The sequence below is a fragment of the Grus americana genome, chromosome 1, assembly GCF_028858705.1.
Source record: "Grus americana isolate bGruAme1 chromosome 1, bGruAme1.mat, whole genome shotgun sequence".
In the NCBI taxonomy this organism is placed as follows: Eukaryota; Metazoa; Chordata; class Aves; order Gruiformes; family Gruidae; genus Grus; species Grus americana.
The window spans coordinates 8,344,169-8,359,286 of record NC_072852.1 but is presented as its reverse complement, the minus strand read 5'-3'; the positions used below and the strand labels follow the sequence as shown (position 1 = coordinate 8,359,286).

Sequence of the window (15,118 nt, the reverse complement as noted above, 5' to 3'; positions counted from 1 at the left end):
GTGTTTAAGGAAACAGTATGTGCTTCTGATGAAGTAACTTCTAAACACAAAATTCTCTCCCTTCTCTCAAAACATAAAATACTGACACCAGGAAAGGTCTGGTAGCTTTCCTTTAGAATGTGTGGCTTCAGCCTCAGTTCCAGCAAGATTTCGTGTTAGATTGAAATAGCCGTATTGTATCAGACTACAGTTGTCTCATTTATTAGATCACTTGTGTGATGAGCTTTTCAAAGGAAAGCTGAGCACATCTTTTGTTCTAGGTAGCATTAGTTTAATATGTGGAAAAACTGTGTCTCTGTGTGTGTAAAATCACACACAAAGCTGAATCATGGCTTTGGAAATTATTTTCAGTTGGCAAACTTCAATTTTTTTCTTTTTTCTTTTTTAAGTTTCAATTTACCAGTTACTTTGTTGCACTGTTCCAGCAAAAAAATCAGATATTGTTAGTTTATATATTTTAAGTCTCTTGGACCAGATGAAACTGTGTAACAGAAGATTGAAGGAGGAAAGGGAATTATTGCTGGTGATTAGATGTACGCTGTTTTTCAGTATCTAGCAAGAAAATTGGCAGATGTGTAGGCTGCAAACCTGGTATCTGTATACTTCAGGCTGTTGGAGTTATTATCCATAATACTCAGTTCTGACTAGCGTGGACTAGTCTTGCGTGCATTGCTACAGTATATGAGTCATTTGCTGCTGTCCTGACTGCACAGGTTTCTGTCTCTTACCGACTGCTTCCTTCTTTGTCTTTCTTTATGACAAAATAGCCAGCACTGAAAAGGGCTCATGTACAACTACCCTGCTGATGCGAATGTACTGAGCTGTGTCCTCAAAAGTTATGCGACAGCTTCCAGGTGCCTCTGGCATCAGTACGGTGCTGTGGTCTCCACTGCAGTGTGCCATATGAACCATGTGCAGTTTTTACCATGCTCTCATTCAGCCTAAAGGTCCCGTATGAAACACATTGCTGTTTGGCACTGCTGTGTCAGCAGAGTGGTTTAGTAGTACAGCTAAAACACACCCAAAGAAAATGCAAGGAATAGTCTGTCTTTCAAGCTAGATATTCAAGCAGCTGCTTTGGAGCAGCGAGCCTGCCGGTTCCTATAAAACCAGTTCTCTCCGTGCAGTGGGTAATAATATCCCTTGCTGTTGAATCTCCTTCCTTGTAAGGAGCAGACCTCAGCTGACATTCCTCATGCTTTTTACTCCTGTTTTCAGGCCTGCACATGTGTTTGTAGTGTGGTTTTCTTTTAAACCGTATGATACAGTTCCTATAGTGAGTCTTAATTTAATTCTTGTCTGACAAAGGTCCTCTTGTCTGTTTTACACTAAGCATATGCTGACATCCATTCAATTCTTTTCATCAAGTATTTGGCAGCGTAATTATGTATGAAAAGTTGTTCAGACCATGCTGACTTATACCTGCTGAAAGATCTGGCCCACAGTGTGTATTTCTCTCTGGATTTTGATTTACTCAGTATTTGGAAGATACATACAAATATTGGAGTGGGAATAACCATCAGTATTCAAAATCTGCAAATCATTCTTTATTTTACTCTTAACTGTCAGGTTCATATTCAGTTTGGTATATGAAAATAAAACCAGTAATCTGCACTTGCTGATATGCTGATTGTATAAAGGATTTAGAAGGGTATGAGAAAATTTTGTGTGCTAACTAAAACTTTAGGGTTTTGGCAACTATGAGGTTAATGGTTAGCTACTGAAAGCTTTATAATTGCGGTCCCTCTAAGAGGGACTGGGCCTCAAGGGATGGCTTGAATAAAGGGGACTCCTTGGATCCTGTCTATCTTGTTGCTTTGTTTAATGGCAAGTCAGGACCTAATAAGAGATCATCTTGTATTTTTTTAGCCTCTTGTTTAACATGGGTTTCAGTAGCAGCTGGTGAGCTGTTAGACTTTCCTAAGTCTGCCCTGAAAAGCCCTGGGACAGCTGGCCACAGGCATTTTGTTCAAGATTCAGGTAATGTGCAAGCTAACAGTTGTGCAGTTCTTGCACCCACACTCCTGTACGTGCTATATGGGATTCAGCTTAAACGGGTTTGTATACAAACGTCCTGGATCCCTCACTGTGTCACTCAACTTTGGTGAGACAATTTTGCAATAGGCATCACTGTCTGTGTGTCTTGTTATCTTGCAAGGAAACGAAATTCATGTTTTCACAGTGAACATTTCCTCAGAGTTTATCTGATCAGTGACCTGTTTTATTGTTGTCTGAGTTTTGCACATCTGCAAGACTCGGCTTTTTTTCTCCCCATTAACAATGATGCAGAACAGGTTGATGTTTTTATGAAACGGATGTGACATCTGAGTCGATGGTTGAGAGTTGAGGCTGAATCACTGAATTTTTGGTACTCTGTATCCATCTTTTCTGTAGTCGCAGTCTGTATTTCACAGTTAGCACACGACTGAGTGACAGGCAGCGCTGGGAATTGAAACTGGGGCAGCCCTCTGAGTTCTGAGGTGGTAAGCCAACATACCTGGATGTGATACAGCCACTTCTAGAGATACAGATACAGAAGCCATAGCTACAGAAGACCTCAGCGTTACTCCGGCTTCTACATCCTTTTTTCCCTTTTTAAGGAACAAGTGGCTGACATAGCAAGTAAACAAACCTGATAGTCAGGGACAAGTTTCCAAGTGAAATTAAAGGCAAGGCTTCTGTAACCAATATGAAGAAACGTCGCCGTTTTCCACTTCAATCAGCTGGGGCAGAGCTGGCTGTTGCAGCAACTGGCTGCTCTTTGCCGAAGTGGAGCAGTTGTTTTCATGGCAGCTGCCATTGTGAGACCAGTTGGGTCTTTGGGAGGGCATGAACTGATGCAGGACACCTCCTGCTTCACTGGGACAACTGTGCTTGTTGCCTCTCAGAAAATAAGGGCAAGTGTGTCAGAGGAGAGCAGGGAAGTCCCCTGCATGGGCAGCTGCAAGAATTTGAGCCCCAGGATGGAAAACTGCCAGCGCGGCTCCCTGACAACGATGGGTACAACACCTCTAATACGGTTCATGAGTAGACTCGTGCCTTTGTCACCCGAGAGATACCCTGCCTGTCACTTGTACAGAGAGGAACAGAGCCACTGCAGATGCTCCCTGTGCAGTACTTAAGCCTTTTCCTGGTGATTAGATGATTTACTGAGGATCGCGAGGACCAAATTGTTCAATTTTAGTTTTAATTTAGTGTTTTATGGCTTCTAAGACAACTCTTTGCAGGTCTCCATCTCATTAATGCTTTTATTCAAAGTGATGATCCAAGCATGAGGTCTAATAATAGAATTTAACATTGTTGCTTTTGATTTGAGAACTGCATGAAGAATGGTGTCAAATTAAAATACTTAGTGTTTTCTGTGTTGTTCTTTGTAGTCTGAACTCTTTTTGTGACAAGTGACATTAATTTTCATGCAATTCTGGAAGAAAGAATTTGGATATCTAGTTCTAATTGGTACTGGTTAGGAATGTGATATATGTGTAATGCAGGGTAGATTGATTAGACTCATTATGACATGAAATGAAAATGTCAAACCACAAAAATAAGCAGGAGAGTTGTTGCATTTTTTATTACACTTTTGCCTTGGGTTTTGCAAAATTGAAAAAGGATCATATGCACAAAAAACCCCCTTGCCCTGAAAAACAGAACATCAGAGAAGAAAAAAGCCCTCTCGATTATTGGAATAAACTGAGTCCCAGGAGACTGAGGAGTATGATTTGTCTGAATAATTGCATGCAAAGAAATATATGGGGAAAAATAGAAGAAATATGTATTCTGGTTTAGAATCACAATAAGGAGACTGGGCTGCATTTCTTTCAAGCACAAGATTGTTTTCAGGACTGTGGCAGAAGCAATGGAAACATTTTCAAACAGATCCTAGCGATGCCATGCCTGGAAGATGTGGAAGGAAAAAAATGTTCTTATTAGTGTGTTATTTTCTTTAAATAAGCTGCAGCTCCTTATTATAAGAATTGATGCCTTGCTTTAATAATTTAAAACTTTTCGAAGACTAGGATCTGATATCCAGGCCCGTCTCCATTTACCTTATGGCAGCAGCACTGTCAGTAGCACTTTAGTTCTGACTCCTCCTGCGCTGGTGAGAACCATCCAAGTATGTTTTTGCAAAGTGGCATGCTTAGTGGCTTTCCCTGCCAGCCCCCCGCAGCCTCCCTCCCTTCCCTCCCTCCACAGACTCCATCTCTGGATTTGTGCCCCGGGAGGTTTGGGAGGCAGGGGAGCCTGGAGCTGTCTGCTCTGTGGGACTCTCTTCTGAGCCTGTGACTTTCTGGTGGGAAAGCAGAGGAGGGGAGAAATACATGCTCCATTGCCATCGCAAGGGGACTTTGTCACAAGCTTGTAAAAGCTGGGGAATGGAAAACATGCTTGGTCAGAGCAGTGCTGGAGAGAATAGTGCTTTCTGGGAACAGAGTGGCCTCTTCTGTATGGTAGCAGGAGGGTATGTACACCCGCTGCCTCTCAGTGCCTGTCGTGGAGAGGTTGGCCTCAATGGCAGCATTGCAGATTTTCTCATGACCTCTGTGGTCTCCTCCAGATGTTCTAAAAACATCTCCTGCAATGGAGATCTGTTGAACAGATTTTTTATTTCTGCTGTTTGACTCTTACTCTAAAAAAATCATTAATCCTACCTGTTTATATCTTCTGCTGTCTCCATGTTAGCAAAGGCTCAGCTCTGTGTTCACGTAGGAACTAGTCAGCTAGTTTGATGTTCTGTACATTTATGAGCGTTAAAGGCCAACACCTGGAGCTTAAAACAAGATGAACAACTGGATTTAAATCACATCTTGTTTTGGACTGAGAGCAAGAATGAAACATTTTGGCTCAAAACCCTCCAAGGAAGGAGATGTCAGGAGTGTGTAGGTGTGCTAAAGCTCGCCCTGGGGCAGGGAAGGGGTGAATGGCCTCTTGAAGTTCTTTCCAGCCTGGTTTTCTATGATTCTGCAAAATTGCAATTACAGTGGTTGTTATCTGTGCAAATTGCTGGAGATAAATTGCTTTCAGCAACTTGTGTGTGTTTTATTGCTGTTTTTATCACTTTAGTTGATGCGTTCTTGCAAGAGAAGTGTTACAGGCGCATTCATGCAAGTCTCCAGCATTGTGCTACTGCATATGAAGGTTAACCAAGGCCGTTGCCCTTGCCAGCACTTCTACATATGTGAGTCTATGGAGAACTGTAATATTAATAATTGTACACGTTCCCTGACTGAGTCAGATAAGCTGAGGAAGATTAATTGATTTTAGTAGACTGGCTTTAGCTCATGCCAGCTGAGAGTCTAACCTGATGCTATTTATAGTAGTATTTCATCTGATTGTGTAATCTGGATGTAAAAATTTGTGATCTCTTGAATGCATGGGTCTGATTCTCCAAGTACACCTATAGTTTCTGAGCTCCTCAATTCTTGGTACCCAACTTGAGCTGCATATAAAGTGGCCTTTATTTAAGACTGCAGATACTTAGGTAATTTTTTTAAAAAAACACACCACAAAACCAAAAAAAACCCCACAATCCCTCCCCACCCCCAAAAGAAATGGGAAAAGAAAAAATGAAACAGCAACAGCAACAAAAAAACCCCCTACAAATCCAGACTGTAAGAATATCATGTTGATCACCTGGAAACAGAGTATTCTAAAACACTGTCTTCAAATTTTCCACCTATTTAATACTGGGAACTATCTGTTCCAATATATTTTTAAACAAGTGCTCTGGGAACACTAGTGAAAATGTTTCAAGTATTTCCACACAGGCCTATTTTGGTAGAATTAATGCTGAAACTCATCTTTTTTGAAAAACATCTCTGGGCCAGTTTTATCCCTGGAGTAATTTTCCTTGATTTTTAATAGCATTGCAGGAAGGGTGAATTTGGCTTGTGTTTTAATTTATAACACAGGAAATATGTACAGCTACAGCACATCTTTGCCCAGGGTATGGTACACAAGGGGAAAACATGCATGATTCTATCAGTATGTTGTTAATTTAATTATAACAACAGATGCAGCATTTAATCTATTTGACTTTTGTTACTGAGTTACTAAATCCTACTGAAAGAATATTTTTATTTTCCCCAGCTACAGTACTGAGTGAAAAGCCTCACAGCTTTTTGAAATGTTAAGCAGCTTTGCAACTTCCTCTCTCTCTGCATCAATAACCTAATATTTTTGCTGATATCACTTTGTTTTGAAACTGGGAGATGTAAATCTGTCTTCCTTTCTGCTTGTACCAACATCTATTTCCTCCTGTGTTCACAGAAATAGAAATGCCACAAAAGAGACCTTCTTCCTCTTTTCCTCTTTTTTTTTTCCCCCTCCTCCCTTTTTAGGTTAGAACGTGTTCAAAGTTAATTTAAAAACAGAGCTCTCTTGGAGACACAGTTTAGGCACATTTATGTTCAGTGGCATTTGGTATGTGTTCAAGAAAGCACTTCCATTAAAGGCATTTCTCAAATTGGAAACCAGAGTAGTAAGCTAGTTAAGTGCTGCTTGTGTTTGGTGGCCTAGAAATAACAGAAATATTTCAATTGGTATTTCCAGTGGTGCAATTTATATGGCCTCCAAACAGAAATCTGTGCCTCTTGCTTAACCAGGACGCACAAAAAGAGGTGTTTCCAGCTGTGCAAGCTGAGCCTGGTGGTGGTATATGGCCACATCTATGGTTAGGGAGAGCAGTCATTCTGCTCGAGGGCTTCCTTCGCTGGTGTGGGTGTCCTGGGTCCAGGAGGGCTCTGTCACCTTGGGTGCGGTATCCCTCTCAACGTTGGACTGCTTTTGTCAGTCAGTAAAAGCACCCTCAAAACCATGTTTATCCCATCCTAATATAAATGTGATCAGTCATAAAATCACAGATGGATTTGGCTTGGAAGGGACCTTTAAAGTTCATCTAGTCCACCCCCTCGCCATGGGCAGGGATATCTTTCACTAGACCGGGTTGCCCAAAGCCCCATCCAAGCTGACTTTTGAATGATGGGACATCCACAGCTTCTCTGGGCAACCTTTGCCATTGTTTCACCACCCTCATCATAAAAAAATTTCTTCCTTATGTCCAATCTAAACCTTCCCTCTTTCAGTTTAAGACTGTTGCCTCTTGTCCTGTCACTACAGACCCTGGTAAAAAGTCTCTCTCTGTCATCCTTACAAGCCCCCTTTATATATTGAAAGGCTGCAATAATGTTGTCTTGGAGCCTTCTCTCCTCCAGGCTGGGCAACCCCAACTCTCTAAGACTTTCCTCGCGGCAGAAGTGTTCCAGCCTCTGACCATTTTCACAGTCCTCCTCTGGACCTGCTCTAACAGGTCATTTCCTGGAGGTGCTATTCTCTTTTCTTTTCTCTACAGAAAATGTCTAGGTTGGCTTAGACCAGCTGAAAGGACCATCTTAGGCTGGGTACATATCTTTTAGATGTCACTGTTAGATGAAGTGGATCATCCCACTCAGTGACTGTGGTTTTGTTCCACCCATGGCCTGCTCCCAGTGTTTAGCTTAGCAGCTTTCATGCCAGGAGGTGAGCATTTCTGGCCGAGTTTGGGTGCTTGGGGAGAAGAGGGGGTGTGTGCATCCTCTGAGCAGCCAGTACTGGGGATCCAATGGGCTCCGCAGTGAGTTCAGCCGTTGATGGTGTTGCATTACTCTTTGGGATTCTACATACAGGACTAAAAACCAGCTTTCACTGTATAGCATTTACTACATAGTAAGTTAATGTAGTGATTGATAAGACATTTGGGCTCCTCACTGGATTTCAGATGAAGACGACTCAGATGTGTTTGGTGACCCTTCTCTCCGTTCTTTTGAACAGTGTGGCTTCCAGGTATGAAAGCCCTTTCCTCTCTTCAATTTTCTCAATCTTTGGGAGTTTCCACAGTTGCATAATGGTTTAGTCACCTTCCTGCACAGGAAGGAAGGGGTTTTTTTTCACCCGTATGTGGCAGGTAGGAGGGGTGGTTCTTCAGTTCTGCTTCCCACATGCCATAGATTGCCAGAGCACATTGCTTTGGTTCTTCAGATGACTACTTCAGACCGACAACATTAATGGCACCTGCAGTCATTTTGTTATCTAGATAATTAATCCACAAGGTATTGCACACAATGCGGTGAATAATACAGGAAATTATTAAACTGAGCATTTTCCATGGTTTTACATTATACAGTATGTGAAACTGGAAGTAACTGGCATACTGGAGGTATTGTAGAAAGCAGTGGAAGGTTTGATTTGTTCAGTATTACTGTAGTTTATGAAATTTGAGCTAGAATTTCTAAATATTTTGATTTTTGAAGGGACCTTTCCCGCTGCTGTTAAAAAGCAGTTTGGTAGCCTAGGCTCCCTGGACTTCTCATAACCCAAATGGAAGAAGGCAAGTGTCTCTGGAAGCTGCTTGAGAGCGATGACATTTGACATAGCGCTCAGCATAGCTGCTTTGATTTGCCCTCTGGATAACCATGCTAATGCTGTAAGGAGCTTGCTTTCCCATTTTAGCTACAGCAGTTAAAGGCCTAAAGGTAGGTGACATGAATGCTTCTATAAATATGTATGTTTTAATCAAGCCATTGTTTATAATTAGATAATATTCATAATGGTATAAACAATGGTTAGAGTGGGATATATAAGAGGTTTTAAACTAGACAGAGGCAAGTGGTTGATGTCTTCAATTTTTAGCTGAGGTCTTGGGTAAGATTAATAGAAGGTGTTTATGGCTGAACTATGTTGATTTATCTGATGTACAGAAGGGGAGAATGAGATGTGAGAAGTTGGATGAAATTCTTGTTACCTTTGCCTTCTGTGTGTCTGCCTTACGCATTTAACATACTGTCTCCTCCTGCCTCTCAAGTCACTTGTCGAAGTAACACAGCATGGGAGTTTTTTGGGAAGGGGTATTTAAAAGATACATTCAGAGGTTTTCTTGAAAATGGATGGCAGCACCCTCTAGCAATGAAAATAACCCCCCGGAAGAGATTAAAGAACTCTGAAATTGTGCCTAAATCTCTCATCCCTGACAACAGCCTGTGCTCTAACCTCTACAAACTTTTCCATTTTGACTTTACTGGAAACAACTAACAAATTTGTTAATCTCCCTACTAGCGAGACTGGTACTTCTGATGATGGACAGGCACATTTGCTGGCATGCACTCTAGTAAATCCCACTGCTGCTGACTTACAAAGTTCATCCATTGACTTCAAACTTTTAATGGTCTTATTGTAATTTTTTTTAACACTGTGTGAATTTAACTAAACATTGTTTTCCTGGAAGCACTGGGTTTTCAATGGTAGTAAATGTTTATGTTGAATAGAAGCCATAGGAAAACACTGAGCACAGTAGGATATGGATCAAAATTAATTTGCAGACAAATTAATTCTTCCTGAATCAAAATCTGCACCCGTGTACAACCACAAAGACTTATTGTTTGTTCCACCAGGAGTTCCTGAGGTGTGTGTTTAATTAGGTGTGTTTGTGAGAGGGAAATGGCTCTTGAAAGAGGATATTTAACCCGAAACCATGAAGTTGTTAGCTTAGCTACATACAAGATGCTGCCATGTTGGTGAACTTTCATGGAGGTGACTGTCACCCTTCTCAAAGACACATAATATTGCATATCGTGCTGCCCAACTTTGCAGCAAACAGGTTAATAGTGCAGGCAAGGTGAGGTTTGGGGATGAAGATGGCAACCAATAACTTTTTTATTTGGAAAATACAAATTAAACAGTTACCTAAACCGTGAGCAGGATGTTATTTTTGTGTGAAAGACGAGCTGAGAGTCATGTCTCTCTGGAGGGATGCAACGTTGACTGAGGGCAGTCAAAAGTAAAATTTCCAAAAGTTCTCCTATTTTGTAAGCCCCAAAAGCCATTGGCTTCCAGGAAGATAGAGGATATAAAATAGGGATTAACAGTTCAGCCCTCTGCATAGACTGTAAGCTTGTGGAACATAATGACTCTCTTAAGTGTGTGTGGACAGTGAGGTTGCTCTAATTTTGGTTCTAATTGCTGTTTATAAAATATATGTATAATATGAGCTCTAATGAAACTTGAATAATGATTGAAATCTTGTCATTTCAGCTTTTTGTAACTCCTTCCTCATTGCCTACGTATCGCATGAAAGACGAAGGAGCTAGGATTTTTTTTCTGACAATGTCCTTAATAGAGATGTTTAACTTTTTCACCTGCACTTTTTAGTCTGATCTTACATGTTACTGGGATTCTAACCTTTTCCTACAAGTTGTACCGCTTTGTCTGTAGGGTTGAAGTGGTACAATTGTCCGTATTAGCTGATTGTGTTTATGCTGGCACAGCTGTTCCCAGTCTGGAATAACTTTGCTTGACACTGATACAGATACACCCGTGTGCTGATTTTCAGTAGTATATTGCACTGGCAGAAGTTGCATGATCCCAGCCAACTGTGTCTGTCTCTTTTGGGGGTTTTGCATCCGAGAGCTGTTGTCTGCTGGAAAGATCCTCAAAACGCACACCTGGTTGAGCTAACACCATGTTCAAACCATGTTTGCCATGTTCAAACATTTACTAGTTGTAGTTTGGTGCCATTGGTACCTGTGATGTTGCTGCTTTCAGTAGTGCTGGAAAGGTGGGAGAACAAGAAGTATTACTGGCAAATCTGTGCAGAGGAAGGCTCTGGATTGCTTTTGATAGCCTCTTTGCTTTCATAACCGAATGCAATCCTAAACTGGAAATGGATCCTGTTGCTGTGTGTCAGTAAAAATTCTACCTCTGTTGGGTTTCTGTGCAGCTTTTCCAATCACTTTTTGGGACCAATGTTAAAGCAGGTGGGGCAACATCTTCTGTGCAGGCAGGCCTGCTGGGTTAAGTGTAGTGGGTAGAAATCCTGTCTTTTTAACATCGTATATCTTGATGATACGAACAAAGCTAAGGCTGACTTATTAACATTCACATTAAAGGATGACTGTTAACATTCTCCTGATGAAATGAAATTTAACTGTAGCAAACATTTTCTGTAATCTTAAGCACTAATGTGTATGTTAAACTCACATTGATGTAGTGTCTGAAGATACAGTATTTAGACCCTGCTGAGCACTGAGACTGTTGAGGAGTACATGCTGTTTTAAAGAGGACAGATTTTGATAAATGGGTCTCTGTCTTATTACTAACATGCTTGAGAAGAACGTGCTGTATTCACCAGTGGGATAGGAAAGCCCTCAGGCTCCCAGCTCTCATTCCGCCTTTTCAATGTGGATCTCCATCTTGGAGTTGTTTCTGTGAATGTATTTACTACTGCAGCTTACAAAAGCATATGTTTAATGTGTCCTTTTTTTGTTGTTGAGATGATAAATCCATAGACGAATAACAAAAAAGAAAACACTAGGGACTTGGCTAATAACTTGGAAAGGAAGAAATTCATAAAAATATTCTTGGGGTGAACATGTCATCAGTCCTTCAGGCATAAGATTCATAAGTCCTTGGCTTTTCTTTTGCAGCACCAAGAAGTTCACAGCCTTTGTGTTATTAAATCTAACATCTTTACTAAATTTTCTTCTGTGTATCTGTCTATCCATAATTTTTTAGCTTATTTTAAACATCATCAATTTAATTTTCTAAAGTTCATTCAGCAAATTACCTACTTAGATTTTGCCTCTTGATTCTAAAATAAGCATTTGTTCAATCATGAAAAAGAGTGCTTAACATGAAATGGCTCCAAAACTTTTGACAAAATGCTGCCTATAATAGAACAAAGCATAGCACTGGTGTAATTTATGATGTTTCTTACTGATCTGCTCATCCAAAAAAGCATGTTTTGCGCTCTCAGCATTTGGTATCCGACATGTTGTCTTGTGTTGACAACCACAGCCTGTTCCAGATTAATTTAGGCCTCAGTGACTTGCTCAGCATCACAAAATCCACTTTTTGATAGAGCTGAGAATAGATACTCTCTCTTCTGTTGCGACTTGGCTGTAATTACGGGGCAGCTTTCCTGCTGAGTGAGCGAGCCTCTGTTGTGACTAAACCCATTATAATGAACAGGTGCCACTTTATATTTTGATGAATTCCCCTTGCTCGGTATTTTTTTTTTCCGTTTAAAAACATAATTCCTCAGTGAATCATGGCAAAAATGATTGTCTAATTAAAAAAAAAAAAGCAGATGTTGATTTTCTGCTTTGGCAACCTGGAATTCTCCACTACTTGTTAGGCAAACAGATTGAGAAAGTGATTGTGTTGTAAGACGATGGACAAGCTGTGATGGGTGTAGGAACTTGAGCAACTTGGGTTAAAATGTTTGAAAATATTGTGGAAGGTTGGGTTGTTCTACTCAGATTTATGGGATTACTAACAGGTCAAGAATTTACAGTAAAGGAAAGGCGCTTCCATCTCCTTTTGTTTTTCAGAAATAGTGCTCACATTTGCAGACCACCTTCTCTATAGTGAGACATGACCTGAGGAATCAAGAAAGCATAAGATACCTACACAAACACCAATTCCCCTTTCACTCTTGATCACAAAGACAGTTCCTTTCCTTCTAATAAGCCCATAACATCTTTGTAGGTTACGCAGTCATGGAGAAAACTAGTAATTAATTTAGTGATAGGAAACGCGAAAGGCAGCGCTCGCTGGTATGTGACATGGCGTGATGTGTTCACTGGATTGCCAAGTATTCACCCATGACCATTTGTTGGAGTGTCTTCTGATTGCAAAACAGGTGTGCTTTTAAAAAAAAAAGGGATCATATAGACTTGTTGGAATTTTAATTAAAATTGTTCTGTATTTGTTTTTTTTTAAATAGCCCATTTAGCTGTTGGAGAACAGAAAAAGGACAGCAGAAATACCTCTTGTCACTTCTTCTTTCCTTCTGCAAATGTCTGAGACAGTAAGATGATATCCTGCTGGGAACAGTGTATGGTGACATTTTTAAGGAGTCCTTAGCATGCAGTTTATTGCCAGCATATAAAGTTTGTTGGCCTGAAAGTTTCTCTCAGCGATTGCAGGCCCAGCAGGTGCTAAGAGTCCCCCAAGTTGTCTGTTCAGCAGAGGAACAAAGAACAGGGCTGGCTTCAGGTGTGAAGAGGTGCAGCTGGCAATTGGCAGTTATGATTGCCTATCAATAGGTATTCATCGTATTAATTAAGCTGCTGCTGTTAAAGCCAGAGCTAGGGGACAGCTTTTCAGCCTGCCTGTTGTAAAGTAAGCTGAGTCACCTGTGAAATGGTGTTAATAAGAGAGCTCCAAGGCTTGTGAGAAAGTTTTTTTTCAAACTCTTTTCAGGCTGACAGCACCCTCTTTCAGAGACATGGCTGTCTGGTTGTCTATGTGCAAATGACAAATGGCATTCTCTTCTCTGGAAGCTCTGTACACTGCTTTCTTGAACCTTGACTAGCAAGAGCCAAGCTGTGACCTAATACTGCTTTTGTTCCTGAGCTGCAGGCATCTAATGACAAAGACTTTCAGCCCCTTTCTTGGCTCTATGTGAGTCTTGTTTTGCAGCCCGTTGGGTTTTAGCTTCTTTAAGGTTTTTCTTTATTTTTGAGCATGAAGAGACAAGAATCCGCACATTTTATTTTCCTTTATGAGACTGTTGTGAACTAGCATGTGACTTTTTGGGATGCAGTGGTTTAAGAGTTTGATGGAGATCCCTGTAGTGCCTCTTAGGAGTACTGAAGATTTTCTTGCTTGTTCAACTTATGTACTTAAGAGTTCTTCCAGTTCAAGTTTAAGTCCAGTTCAATTCCACTTCTGTAGTACATAAAGCAACTGAGCCGTCCTCTTAAAAGCCCTGGAGAAGGATGTGAGGAGCAGAGCTGAGCTGTTCTACTAACTCCAGTGGCACGGCTGGGCTCCTTCATGAGTGCTGCTGAGGAAGGACAGTCTGAGACTTTCCTCCAGGTGGTCTGTCAAGCAGAAAGGTAACAATTGTAGGAAATTCCTTTCCTGCCACCAGCTCACAAGCTCAACAAACAATCCTTTTGTGGAGAGACTGGGGTCATCCCTCTAGTTTCGTATTTTTCTTCATTAACTATTTGGAATTTGTTGAGCAGTTCCTTTCTGGAGGGACTAGGGAGTGGTGGTCTGTTTCTCCCTTCCTGAACCTTTTCAAGCCTAAGAAAACAAAAAAAGAAGATGATGTAGAAAACATCCTAGAAACAGTCCCATGTCACCATGCACAACTTAATTTGTTCTGCCAGAGTGTAAGCTAAAATCTCCCGTGTGATGCTATGAGCTTGTGTCACTGCTTTTGTTTTAGGTGTTGACATTCTGGGCTCTTCATTCCAGGGAGGCTAAAAGGCCAAAGGCAACTCAGTTCTGTGAGCAACACGTCAATATACTGTTCAGATGGAGGCATGTTTCTTTAGAAAACAACACCCTTCCGTCTGAGAAGCAAGGCAGGCTGTGTTATCCTTTTATGTGCAGCGTACTGACTGATACTCAGCCCTGCCCTGGTGTCAGAGTTTCCTGATTTATGAGGTTGCAGTAGAAGCTGCTGATTGTAGCTGCTCCTAAAGAGCATGTAAAAAGTCACCAGCTTTGACAGATGTGACCTGGTGTCAACATTTTTTCCAATTTTTGCTTTCTATAAATTCTTGTTTTTCAGAACTCGCATTTCTTCTACCAAACAGTGAGAAAATGATGTTCCACTAAATGCCCTGTGGCATGTCATGTTCTTTGCAGGGCTCCTGTTGATCACTGTTGCAGTTTAATAGCTTCATTTATATCAGGCTTGGCTGTCCTAAACCCATATGGTGTCTGCCCTGCCTCCTTTGGCATACATTCCCAGAGGCCTGATACATTCTTACACCCAGTTGTTCCTTTTAAACCATTAGGACATTAAGCCTTTGGTTAAGGTATGAGTAGGATGTGGAACAGCCTTCTCCTTAATTGCTTGCTCCACCTCACTTTTGGAAGATCAGGTCATCAGTTCTACTGGTCTCCTTATTTTTGCCTTTTCCTTCAGATCTTTCTTCCTTGCCTTTGTAGTGGTGTCCTTTTCCACTGAGTTGCAGTGAGGAGCCACATACCTAAAATACATCTCTGCCAGCTGAGAGTGGATGAAACAGGTCTGGGCAAGGAAGAGTGTCTCTTTGTGGACACAGAGCAGGCTGGAATGTGGATGTAGTTGCCCGAGCCAAGACTAACTCGTTGAGGTGAAGGTTTT

The 15,118-nt window shown here is 41.1% G+C and overlaps 1 protein-coding gene across 5 annotated transcripts in view; it reads left to right on the top strand.

Annotated features, from left to right (window-relative positions):
* FAM107B (family with sequence similarity 107 member B) overlaps window positions 1-15,118 on the top strand; it is a 63,483-nt gene that overhangs the window by 28,659 nt on the left and 19,706 nt on the right. The window contains exon 2 of one of the 5 annotated variants that reach the window (XM_054813573.1): window positions 5,062-5,176. The exons of the other annotated variants lie outside the window; for them this stretch is intronic. Coding sequence (XP_054669548.1) covers window positions 5,065-5,176 — 112 coding nt within the window. The 5' untranslated portion in view covers window positions 5,062-5,064. The remainder of the gene's footprint in view (window positions 1-5,061; window positions 5,177-15,118) is intronic. 5 annotated transcript variants of the gene reach the window in all.